Genomic DNA, 13,377 nt, shown 5'->3' on the forward strand with positions numbered 1-13,377 from the left:
GCGACTGATCAGCAGCAGCCTGAAGACTCTCAAAGGCTGTTTTGTCTTCCTCTTGCCTGAAACTCCCTGAACCCACAGATTACCTTCCAGCCGTGGGTATTTGTTTACCACGGCCTGAATTTGCAAGTCTTTATCATGGCTGCCTGCCGTCACTGAGGGGAAGTGCTTTTCATTTGCTTTATCAGTGCGAGGAGAAGACGAATATCCCACAGGTAATCCGGGTCTTTGCTTGACCAACTTTTTAGTCTGTTTATTCAGTCAGGAAATATTAAAATTATTAAATCTGGTTATAATTATGATATCATAAATTTGTTTAAATGGCAATTGAATGTCCAGGTCAACATAGAGTGTAGAAGTCCTATTCATCCATATGCCAATTATAAATATTGAGTTTCTCATGATGTCTAAATTCTTACATCTTTTAAAGCTGTTTTTTTTTTTACCCATGAATGATTCAATCTGCAGAAACATAATCAATAATAACCAAAAGGAAAACCAACCCAACACGTGAAAGAAACGGAATATGTTTTCCCCTCTTGAGTCAGAAACAAGATTTTCTTCTTCATAGAAACTAAGTTAACCAAAAACAAGTGACACAAAAACGTAGGTGTGTTATACTATATAGCAACAGTAGACGGTAGACGGAAAAAACAACGTACTAATGTTGCACTAAAGTAGCCAAAGAGTCTGTTGCCACTCATTTATCACCATTACATTTCAGTCAAGTAGCAAAGCATCCAATTCTCAAAAATAAATTTAAAAAAAACCTGTTCTGAAGGTATATCAAGAATCCTCAAAGACTCTTTTTAACCATCTGCACAAAACATATTTCCCAATCCAGGTAGCCAGAAATGTCCTTGCTCTAAAAATTAGCACATCATTTTGTATGAAAACAGGTAAGATTGGAAAGAAACATCAGTGTACTGTTCATGTTGTACAGGTTAAACGAGGAGGCTATATTATATTTTATTGCACAACAGGCATAATATTTTTCATCCAGATGGTTAGAAAAGTCTTTGATGAATCTGAAAAAATACCTAGACGACCTAGTGGGTTTTTCAAAGCTCGCTGAAAGATTTATTTTTCTGAAAGCTGAAGGCTTAGCTATATGCCTCAAATGTAATGATAATACATGAGAGGCACAAACTGGGGCAATACCAAAGTAGGATATCAATTTAAGTCAGTTTGCTAGATTGCTTTTAACTTCAAACATTGGCACTGGGAGACATTTTGTTCAAAAACTTTGAACTTTAACACTGTTTGTACAAAATATGAATGTAGCATGACATCAACATGCTGAAATGTACCATCCCAGACTGTGAATAATAGCTTCATATCAAAGAGCGATAATAAGAGAAGAATAAATAAGAGCATTTACTTTTTTCCCTGTATGTAAGAATTTCTCACTTTGCCTTTATTTTTCTTCCTCCACAAGTGGGGCAATTTTCTGCACATGGTGATGCTGACACTAAGATTTAATTTAAAAAGGGAGAATCTACAGTATAACCACTGTTTTGTTAATTAAAAATGTGTATTTTATACAACAATCTTTCTAAGTCCAGCTGTCTAATGTTTCACAGCTGGCGAGGCCTTCTCATCTTCTCATATCTTAGACTAGCTACAGACCTGTGAAGGAGAGAGACCAAAGTCTGATTGAAGAGGGGAATTTTTCTGGTGTGGAAATATTAGAAGTGTACACAAGGAAGGATGAAGGTAGGGAGTGAAGCGAAGTTCACTGGAATGACTCCCAGTCCTCACCGCTGTCATGCAGAGACCACACAGCTCCCAAATGTTCCAAAGCAGTTGGGATACACAGGGGATAAACTGGGGGTATATGGTGCCTTTGATGGTGCAGCAGTTAACTCTGCAGTCTCTGCATGAGCTCTACTGTGTCTCACCTGCAATCAAGAGAAATGCTTAATGATGTGAACAACCCGCAATACATTCAAAAGACACAGGCATTTTTTTCAAGAGAACAACTCTATTCAGATTACACCATGTTCTCTGGTTAACACAATCCTGGTTTCAAGTGTCATTAAGCAACATTACATTATTCCCATTAGAGTTGCAAGCAATTAAGAACAAACTCCCCCCGGCATAAACAACAACAAGATTCTCAAAAGAGATGCAGAGGTGTGAAGTTTGCCAGTTGTGGGGCTTTTCCACCTGAGTGCAGAGTTAGGATTATTGTATAAATAAATTTAGGAGAAAATATAAGGCTACTAGAACCTGTTACAAAATAGCCATAGACAGAGAAATCAAGGTTCATGGTTTGCTTGCGGTCGACTAAAACTTATATGGACTGCCTGACATTGGATTAAGCAGGACAACCACTAAGATAGGAGCAGCGCTCTGGAACAGCACCCAGGCCTCTACATCATCAGCATATTCTGATGATGAGCACAGGCCAACCACAGGATCCTGGCCTGTCTCCCAGCCAGCCCTGCTAATTAGTCGCCCTCTTTTGAGCTAATTGGCCGATAAAAAATGAGGATGGCCTCTTCACCCAGCCGGAGTGTTTTGCCACCAAATAGCAGTGGGGAGGATTATGCGGATTTATGAAGCATGGTGACACTCAGCGAGAACCACTCCTCTGCTATTAATTTCCTTGTCAAGGGGGTTGCCTTGCACTTTGGTGTTTGTTAGTGGATACAAAAAAAGAAATTGAGTGTGGGGTTGACTTCCAACAAGTCATGAAATGCCTTTATATCTTAACTGTTTTACTGTGGTAGAAATTAACAATGCAATAACTATTTCCAGCAGATCAGTGTTATCATTAACAGAAGAGCACACATCACACCTGTTTTAGCGGCACTTCACTGGTTACCAGTCCAGTATAGAATTCAATTTAAAATCCTGGTCCTTACTTTTAGAGCCCTGCACGGTCAAGTTCCTCCCTACATCTCTGAGTTGATACACCTTCATACTCCCACCCGTAGTCTGAGGTCATTAGGTCAGAGGCGATTAGTGGTTCCCCGCACTCATTTTAAAACTAGAGGGGATCGATCATTCCAAGCAGTGGCTCCTAGGCTGTGGAATGTCTTGCCTCCCTCTCTACGTTGTGTGAATTCTGTTGAATTTTTTAAAAAGCAACTAAAGACTCTGCTATTCAAGCAGGCTTCTAGTTAGTCGAGGGGTCTTTATGGTTGTTTGTTTTGTTTTCTATTTGTATTTTAATGTTCTTGTATTTTAATTTGTCATATTGTATTACATTTTATTGTGAAGCACTTTTCATCTGTGAAAGGTTCTATACAAATAAACTTTACTTACTTAATCACAGAAATAAATAAATAAATGATATGTGTACTATATTTACAAATAAATGTGTTTTACGGTAGGTGTTGAATATGAAAACTTGCCAGCATATGTGCCTTAAAAACAAATGTATGGGAGTTTTTTGCTTCTTGCTTTATTGCAATATTTATGGCTACATAAAGGTTGAAGGGAATCGGTTCCTACGGAAATAGTCAAGTCAAGCCAATTTACTGAGCATGCTGTGTGTAAAAAATACAAATGATGACCAAAGTGCTTTATGGAGACCCTAAAAAATAAGATTAGAACAACACGTGTAACACACAAAATAAAAGCAACCCATAAATGATGAGTATAAAAAATAATACAAAAAATACAAAATAACAGTTTCTGACATGAAGGAGAATGAGTGTAAAAATGTGCCTGAATACTTTCACAATATAACTTCTCAGAGGAAATCTTTATAGGCTACTGATGGATGTTTTGCTCTCTGCCACATCTCCAAACAACTTCGACAGGCTTACAATTAGATAATTTGCACATGCGGACCACTCCGGTTATGAATGGGTGCATTGCCCCAAGTCCCTCCTTTTCCGTTTCCACGGACGGACCAATCAGCGGCGCCGGTGTGCATCGATGGGACGTCACGTCAGCTGCCGTCGTGTCGGGATTGGAATGTTACCGACTAACAATCGGAACAACTGAGCACTCGGTAACTGGACACTAAGATCAAGGAATCCCGTCTTTTGAACATTTCCCTAGCTATTTACCCGGTCTGAGGGTAGCGCCTGTTTGCTTGGTGTGGACCGGATAACTTCGCCTGCTGCGTTGCCTCCCGACGATGAGGTTTTAATTTGATATCAGCGCGTTTGAGGGTATGTGGCGAGGTTGTAGTAAATAAGAAGAGAAATGCAGGGATTCGTCAGGTTACAGTTGTACCGCTGAGCTGCCCCTGCGCTACGACGCTTCCCCCGTTTTTTTTTGTTTTTTTTGTTGCTTCTCTTCACACGGGACCATGGAGTGATAAAAGAGGGGGAATAGGACGATATCACCCGGAGGCATTTGGTTTCGAGCGCGGCGGCCACACCGATGGGTTTTTGCACTCCCTGGTCAATGTGTTACCGAGTTTAACATCCAAAGCCCAAACCGGGGCATACCTTTCCGTCTGGGAGAGCCTCGGGGACCCCTGCCGCCGTTTACCCGCTGGAGAGAGTTCCCAGACGGCTGTCGGACAGCTTTCCGTTTGAATTGCCCAGTACAGCCAGCCTGAATGAGGCTGGGAAGAAGCGCCGGGGAAGAGAGTCGCTGCATGTGATTGTGTCCGAGAGGGTCCGCTGGCCAGCACTGAGCTTTTTAGTCACCCCAGCCCCGCTGTAGGCGCTGTGCGATATGGTGAAACTCTACAGAAGAGGGAGAACGGGACAATACTTTTAAAAATCGCCCACATGCACTGGATCAATTGCTGGATTTGGGAACCGATTAAGCAGAAGGAGGGTTGGGGATCCTTGGAGGCTGCCGGAGGATGGAGCGGTGTAGCCGGGGTTGGTGAGAGCCTAACTTCGGGCCACTTTACATTTCTTATTCCTAAACAATTCGCCCCTGTTCCCAGGACACATGCAGGCCAAAAAACGCTACCTGATCCTGCTCTCCGCCGGTGCATGTCTAGTGCTTCTCTTCTACCTCGGAGGGGTTCAACTTCCAGCGGCGAGCAGGAGCCGGCATGACCGCAGCCGAAATGGGTACCGGCCCGACCAGCCCTGGCCTCACTTCTCGGACCCTTTACACCTATTCCTTCCCTGGGATCAGACGGACACCGAGGAGTACAACCTGCACATATCTCCGAGGCATAAGAGGGACGTGAACACGAGTGTTTACAAAGGCAAACGGTGCCGCATGGATTCATGCTTTGATTTCTCTCTGTGTCAAAAGAACGGATTCAAAGTGTACGTTTACCCGCAGCAGAAGGGGGAGAAGATCTCAGAGAGTTATCAGAATATTTTATCGACCATTGAGGGGTCAAGGTTTTACACCTCAGACCCCGGACAGGCGTGTCTGTTCGTCCTGAGTTTGGACACTCTGGACCGAGACCAGCTGTCCCCGCAATACGTCCACAACCTGAAGACCAAGGTCCAGAACCTGCCTCTGTGGAACGACGGCAGGAACCACCTCATATTTAACTTGTACTCGGGGACGTGGCCGGACTATACGGAAGACTTGGGCTTTGACATCGGCCAGGCCATGTTGGCCAAAGCCAGTATCAGCACCGAGAACGTCAGGCCCAACTTCGACGTGTCCATCCCCCTCTTCTCCAAGGAGCACCCGAGGACCGGCGGAGAGAGGGGGTACCTCAAGTACAACTCCATCCCGCCTTTTAGAAAATACATGCTGGTGTTCAAGGGGAAGCGCTACCTGACAGGTATCGGCTCGGACACCAGGAATGCCTTACATCACGTCCACAACGCAGAGGACGTGGTGCTGCTCACCACCTGCAAGCATGGCAAGGACTGGCAGAAGCACAAGGACGCACGCTGTGACAAGGACAACGCAGAGTATGACAAGTAAGTTACAGTTACTGAAGTGGTTAATTGGGGGGGAAGTTGATTCTTTTTAATGCCCTCAAACTTTTACGCACGGATCTCGTGCGTAACAAAGCTGTTACCCTCTTCCAAACTAGCGTGCTCTGGCTCAAAATGTGTGTGCATTTAGATGTGTGTGTTTCTTGAGCCATTCCAATTCACGTGTGTCCTTCCTAACTGAAAATAGTTATTAACCAGTAACAAGGAATACATCGACCTCCCCCTTTTAAAATCTGGACTTATAAATCACGCTGAGAACTGATAACTGATTAACAATGACTGCGAGCCTTATAAAGATCCCCAACTACACGCCACAGTTAACAGACCTTTTTATGTCCCACTACATGACTGGTTTTTACCCTCCGTGCTCCCTTTCAAGCATGAAGTAAAAGCTATTCTCTAAGTCTATTAGCTCCCTGGACACCACCCTCCCCTTCTCTCTCTCCCTCCTTTCCTCTCCGATGAAGGAATTCACCTCCTCCACCACCTTCCAGCTCCACTCCATGGGAACACTGCAGCCTTTTACCAGGATATGCAGTGACACGTTTTGATTTGCACCCTGTACTTAGTGCAAATTAAGTGAAAGTCGACCGTGCGAGCTTTTGCTCTGAAATTAGTATCGCTGTTCTGGTGACCTTGTCATGACAAAATGCTGCATCCCCTTTTTAAAGGTTCGTGCAGTTGTGTTTATGGATGCTGTAGCGTGTAACAAGTTTGGTTGGAAAGTGAAGTGATTTAGTGCAAATAAATTAGTTATAATGGGTTAATTATCACCTTCATTTCCAGGAGTTAGTTCCATATTTCCTACTTGGCCTCCAGGGATAGTTGATTACCTCTAATTTTGGAGGTCTCCCATTTTGTCAAGGTGGTAATGAATGATTCCCCCCTTGAGATCACGGCTGCACTTGAATGCTTGGTATGTTTTAATATAGAAGGTGGTGTTATCTGCTGTTTACATTGCTGGATTAAGTAGTGAACTCCGCTGTCTGGTTCACTTCTCTGTGAGTGACATCGGTTTGATCTGCATATGTCAACCTGTGGATCCCATGCCTTTTGTGAAGCCTGGATAAACTCAGGCATGTGATAGCAGCACTTGTCGACATTGTTCCTCTTCTGTACACACGGCATGTCAAGGTTTAGAGGAAGGACGGATGGGGAACAAATGGAAAGTTAACCTACACATATTTCCATTTAATCAATCCGAAAGAGAGAGAATGGAGCTGTGGGGGAAGATAAGAAAGATTAATATTATTATTATTATTATTTTTTTTTTAAGAAAACGTGTTGGGCTGAAGTGACTCTCCTTCAACTTGAAATGAACTCTAAAACCTTCTCACAGACAAACTGATAATGTCAAAAATGGAGCTCCAACAAAACTTTACAAGCATGCACTTGTCTATCCATTCGTCATCTTTTTTTCCCCTCTCACACACTCATTCTCTCACTCACTGTCTCACCTGGATGCCTTGGGCTCGGTGTCACCTGGAGAGATATGTCATCCATTATCTGACATTCCAGTCGCCTCTGGACAGCCCACCTCTGCTCCGCTCACGGCTCTGTTCCCCACTGGATCTGGCCTTGTTTTCCCAGAGGTACCTCTGTCTCGGGAACATCTCACTACCATAATCAGCTGATTGACACAGCTGATCTCAGTGAGTTCAGGGTAACCGGAGCTTTCACTGCCCACTCTTTCCACCGTAATGCGTTTCACTGTTGATTTCTTTTGATCGATACCGCTGCCTGTTAGTCATTTTGTTTCCAGCATCGATACTGCATTTGATTTCTGCCGCCGCTCAAACCAATCCAATTAAATGTACAACACTTTTACAGTATTTAGCAGTTGGCTTTCGCTTGTTAAACTTGTGAATCCTTTCACGCTTCTTATGAAGCATTTCTTGTTTTCTTGTGTTTTTTTAAGAATTGATTTAGCTAGTTTTAACCTGTTTAGCTTGCTAGCCATCTTTGGCATCTGGCGACATTAGGGAAACTCATCAATCTAAAGCATTATTTCCTGTTGTGATTTAGCAGCCTTTAGATTTAATCAAACTGATGCCTTTCATTTTAATCAGATTTAAACCCCTTTGGGTGCCAGCCCCTGCCTCGCAAAAACCCTGACGTAACTCTCAGGTAAATGGATCTATATGTAGCCGGCTGGTTTTAGTGCTCCATTTCCACAGGCTGAGGGTGGACAGGCGATGCATGCGGGGACGCTGTGGTGCAGACTCAGGAATGCACACACATGTGAGAGGAGCTGTTAGCGGTTGAGGAGGGAGCACTGGCAAGGCAGGCCGGCTGGCTACACAGTATATGTACATGCCTGGATGCTCTTTGACTGACGCCTTACACATAACTCTGAACAAAAAAGAAGGGATGCGGTACGCTCCGGCCTTATCTGCTCAGTGGTTCGAAATCAAATGCATCCAACCACCGGCACTAAACAAACACACACCCACACATAAATACATACATACACACTGATGGTACGGCTGGTACTGCAGAGCTACGGCACAACCAGGCTCATCTTTGCCTCCTGACCTTTGACCCCGTTGGCTTCCAGAGGAATGCTGCTCTTTAAAGGAATGCAGCATCAGGAGGGCAGACTGGGAGCCGGTATATACTGTAGGCATTTGAACTAGCTCCCACCCACACACCATACACGCACACAAATGCACCGTGCTCTGCACAGTTATTCAATTGATTTTCTTAGCTGCAATAGCTTTCAATTGGAGTTACTCTGGTCCACTTCCATGGCCAAGCACTGATGAAAGGGCCCATTCACCGCTACATTATCCACTGAGTTTTCAATGCTGCTGACAATCATCCTGGGAGAGGACAGTGAAAGGCTATTAAAGGCTCGACAATTTACATTTTTTACGTTAAATCAGGATTTTGCTGTAATGCTATGCCTTGTGGTGACTATACATCCTTTCCTGTCATACTCCTTACTACATATTAGAGCTGCACAATATATCGTTTTTTTTTTTTTTTTTTTATCGTCATCGCGATATCGACTGCCGCAATATCCGATCGCGAAAGGCTGCGAAATAACGCGATAGACACTTTTTTTGTGTTAGTTGAAAGCAAACATATCAGTAGAAAACTGCTTTTTAAAATGTTACTGTCGTTCTTTTTTTAGTGGTGCCTTTTATGTTTAATTCAGCGCATATTTTTCTCGTATCGTGCAGCCCTACTACATATCTGATGTTTTCTGTTTTCAACTTAGTTATTTCATTTGTGGGAAATACAGTTTCATTTCTATTTTTGTGTTTTGTGGCCCGTTACTTCCTGTTTCAGTAATGAATCACACAGCATTGACCAAACTGTTTCCCGTACTAATTTCATAACTGTAGCTCAACATTAAACCCAGAATGTAAGCACTGTAAATTCCACTGGCAAGCAGATTATCCTGCAAAAATCAAAAGTGCATCTAACGTGAGTTAATTGCTTAAAGCACATCATTATTGCTATTGAGTGTTCCATTAAGGTCTGACTGCACATGTTCTTTTTATTTGCTCTTTGTTAAGCCTTTCTCTGGCTAACCGCTGCGTCATCATCCCTCATTTAATACTTAACCAGCTTTGTTGTCTCGTATTGACTTTGTACTTTTAGCTACTTCACTGGCAGCTGCCGCTCAAGGTCACCTGGGGGATTTGAAAACGGAAAGAGAGTGGAAGGGCAATGAAGAGAAGTAGAGGGAGAGACTTAGAGAATAAGGAAGTCAAGAGGTAATACAGAAAATGTGTCTGTGTTGCCTGAAAGTGTATGTGGAAGGAGGAAAAGAAGAGCAAGTGGGTGTGAGATTGAGTGATGTCGCGTGAGTTGGGATGAAAGAAATGGAGAGTCCAGAAAATTGCACGTGTAGTGGGATTTTTCCCCATTAGGAGTCAATGACGGTGACATCAACCAAGCGCCGCAGCATTTTCATTTTCACAACTGTGTCATCAGCAGAAATTTTCCCACTTGAGAAAATCCTCTCAAAAGTGTGAGTGACTGAGAGGGAGGAAGGAGGCCAGCCTCCAGTCCTCCCCTTTTCTTTTTTTTTTTTTTTTTTGCAATTCCTGTTTTACTTTCCCTTACCTTCCCTCCCTTTGCTTTGGTTCTTTTTTTTTTTACTTTTCTCTTCCTTCTCCTCCTTTCCCCTCTCTATCAGAGCAACATAGAAACACTGATGTGATTTGGCTCTTGATGGCTCCCCGCCACATTTCCCGTTTCTTTTTAATGACGATGCTGCGGTTGACATTTTGTTGACACAATGCCACAGAATGAGAGGCAGTAGCTGATCTGGGCCAAGTGGAGAAAAAAAACCTGCAACACTTCCTCTCCACCTTATCTCAGTCAAACACTATTAGGAGTTGGAATACCGGCATTCACCTGAATGCCATCGTGGCAGCGTCGCCTGGTAATGGACTCCTGCTGGAGATTTGGAGAGTGCCGAGCGAGTAGCAAACACAGACATGTTGCTACCTCGCTGTTAAGCAGGAGAGGGTGTCACACTCCCTGGGTTGCCATTGTTTGTTTTTCGCTAGTCAGATTAATAAATCATGAATTTTTCATGTTTGCCTTCTCTCTCTAAGATAAAATACCAAGCTTGTGATGGAGAATGTTAATGGTGTGGAGGATAATAAGTTTGAATGTGGTGCAGCTTAATTAGGTTTCTTTGATATTTGGGTGTCTGCGTGCGTGCGTGCGTGCGTGCGTGCGTGCGTGCGTGCGTGCGTGCGTGCGTGCGTGTGTGTGTGTGTGTGTGTGTTAGAGACAGATTTAAGCTGGTAACTAGATAAACCTCTGTTTGTTATTTTATCTTATCAGGCCATCTATTCATCCCCTCTGACTTTCATTATCTCTGTCTTTCTCTCTTCTCATTTGAACCGTCTCGTTTGTGTATTTCAGTTGTTCAGCTTCATTCAGTATTATCTGGGGCAAGTCACTGTGTCACCGTTACACTAGAAAAGTCAACATGGCTTCATCAGAGTATTTCTGACTTGGCTCCCATCTGGCAGCGTGTCGGTTTCTTTTATTACTAGCATTTTCTCACCAGTCATGGTGATAAACTTAACTTACAAGTGCTTAACTTTGTTACATTACTGAAAATCCTCTCTTTTTAGGGCTGCAACTAACAACAATACATTATTTTTTTTAGGTTTTTAGCTTAATCATTTGTTGAGAAATAGTGAAAAATGCCTGTCACAAGTTTCAACAGGCCAAGGTTATGTCTTAAAATAGCAGTCCAGAACCACATAATCAATTTACAGTGATATAAAACAGGAAGGAATAGCAACATTTCATATTTAAGAAGCTGGAACCAGAAAAGGTTTGATATTTTTGCTTGTTAAATGACTAGATACAATTTGTAATCATTTGAGGTATTTCTGCTCTCATCATACTTCTCGTATTATACCATTGTTTTTTGAGACGCTTGCTGTATCTAATGGTACTGGTTTGTCTCAGCTGTTTATCGGTGGACCATATTTTCTGACTATATTAATCTGGAGGGCTACAACTAATGATTATTTTCACCATTGAGTAATGTATCGATTATGTTCTCAATTAATTGTTCCACAAAATAATTTGCAAAAAAAATGCCCGTCAGTTCCCAGAGCCCAAGGTGGCATCTTCTTCAAATGTTTTGTGTTGTCTCTAACTTTCCAAAATGACTTAAAAAAACAGACGATATTCACATCTCAGATGCTCAGATTTTATTTTTTATTTTTTTAATTATTTGATTAACGGTTAAACTGTTAGATGTATTTTCTGGGAATCAACTACTCCATAAATCTTCTAATTATTTCAGCTCTACTAATCTCAGATGCTTGCTCAAATGTATTCAAAGTTTGTGTTGCTACTTTTTTCCATCCGTGTGTGTGTGTGTGTGTGTGTGTGTGTGTGTGTGTGTGTGTGTGTGTGTGTGTGTGTGTGTGTGTGTGTGTGTGTGTGTGTGTGTGTGTGTGTGTGTGTGTGTGTGTGTGTGTGTGTGTGAGTGCTTGCAGGATGACTGGGGTCAAAACCTCGCTGTCTGTCCCCTTGCTGAGTGACGAAGGCAACTCACTGACCCACATTCATTGAGGGATTACCAACGCAGCCAAGCCGCCCCTGGCCTCAGAGGTGGTGGCGGCGGCATGAGGGGAGGGCAAGAGAAGGGGGGATGGGGGGGGGGATGGACATGAACTCGGCTCACACATTGTATCAGATGCCCAGAACCATCCTGCCCCCTCCCAGGCCAGCTGTCAGCTAGTTGGTGTAGAGAGATTGATCAGCTGGGAGGGTTCCCCCAAAATGAAAATCGATGAGAGTATTAGCACAGCAGCGGACCGACCCTTGGAAACATTTCCTCTATTAAAGCTGCTCGCTTCCACCCTTGCTTGTTGTGCTCATTAATTGAAAGATTGAGGAATAACAAGGCATCAAAACTCCTTCACTTCCCAGAACTGTCAGGAAATGTTTTAGAGGAATGAATTAATAAGAGACATAGGCACAATAGTAACCTTTGTAAACCCCCTTCTTTCTCTCTTTCCCTCTCTTTTTTTTCTTGCTGTTACCCTTGAAGCTCTCTTCTGTCCTTAACTAGTGCTGATATGGTAATGTAAAAAGTTTGCTGGCAGACAGGTAAGTGAGTAGCTGCACAGTTTTTTGGAAGACTGACAGTGCAGAACAGAAAGAGAACAAGGGAGCAAGAGAAAGAAGCTGATTGGGTCCTTGTGAACTCAATTAAACTAGACAGGTATGTGACTGGCTGAGGCAAAAAGTGATGATCAGGACAGACATGGGATTGGCTTCTCATTAAATTCTCTGCTGAGGAGGAATGAAAGGAAGATATGGCTGCTGTCTGCAAGTTTTGCGAGCACGGTGAGTTCTGACATCTGTCCTTTTTTATTTATTTATTTTTAAAGCCGAGAGACGAAGTATTAAAAAAAATCTCTCCCATCTTTGCTTTCTCTGTGGCACGGGACATGCTGAGGCAGGGGGCAACGCTGCTCTGAGCGCACATTCCCAACTCCATCATTCCAGCATTCCCACGTTCAGCTGCTGCAGAGTTTTGCCATCAGCCCCCTGGTTTTGGTTGTTGTTCTTTAAACCGATGAGTATCCAACATTAACTGAGTCAGTCTGAGAACCAACACTTGTTTGTCTTCTGTCTCTCTCAGTGTATTTAAAAACCACACATTCTAATAGCAAACACGCAGAGCTGCTGATTGTATAAATGGTGTTTTAATGTGATGCTACGGCTGAAGAAGTTGAGGAAAATTTCTAACTGTGAGTTTCCTGACTAATATTGTGATTTAAATGGTTCCTTTAAAGGTCCCATGACATGGTGCTCTTTGGATGCTTTTATATAGACCTTAGTGGTCCCCTAATACTGTATCTAAAGTCTCTTTCCCGAAATTCAGCCTTGGTGCAGAATTACAGCCACTAGAGCCAGTCCCACAATGAGCTTTCCTTAGTAGGTGCCATTTCTGTGTCTGAAGCTATTGAGGAGGAGAGTGGGAGGGGCAAGGTGGAGGGTGGGGGTGTGGCCTTGACCAACTGCCACTTTTCTTGTTTGAAAGCCATGA

The 13,377-nt window shown here is 43.1% G+C and overlaps 1 protein-coding gene across 1 annotated transcript in view; it reads left to right on the forward strand.

The window, feature by feature from the left end:
• The first annotated feature begins 3,866 nt into the window (after positions 1–3,866).
• Positions 3,867–13,377, forward strand: part of ext1b (exostosin glycosyltransferase 1b) — a 126,853-nt gene continuing 117,342 nt past the window's right edge. The window contains exon 1 of the mRNA XM_028596851.1: positions 3,867–5,810. Coding sequence (XP_028452652.1) covers positions 4,867–5,810 — 944 coding nt within the window. The 5' untranslated portion in view covers positions 3,867–4,866. The remainder of the gene's footprint in view (positions 5,811–13,377) is intronic.

This window comes from Perca flavescens, chromosome 14 (genome assembly GCF_004354835.1).
Source record: "Perca flavescens isolate YP-PL-M2 chromosome 14, PFLA_1.0, whole genome shotgun sequence".
Taxonomy (NCBI): domain Eukaryota; kingdom Metazoa; phylum Chordata; class Actinopteri; order Perciformes; family Percidae; genus Perca; species Perca flavescens.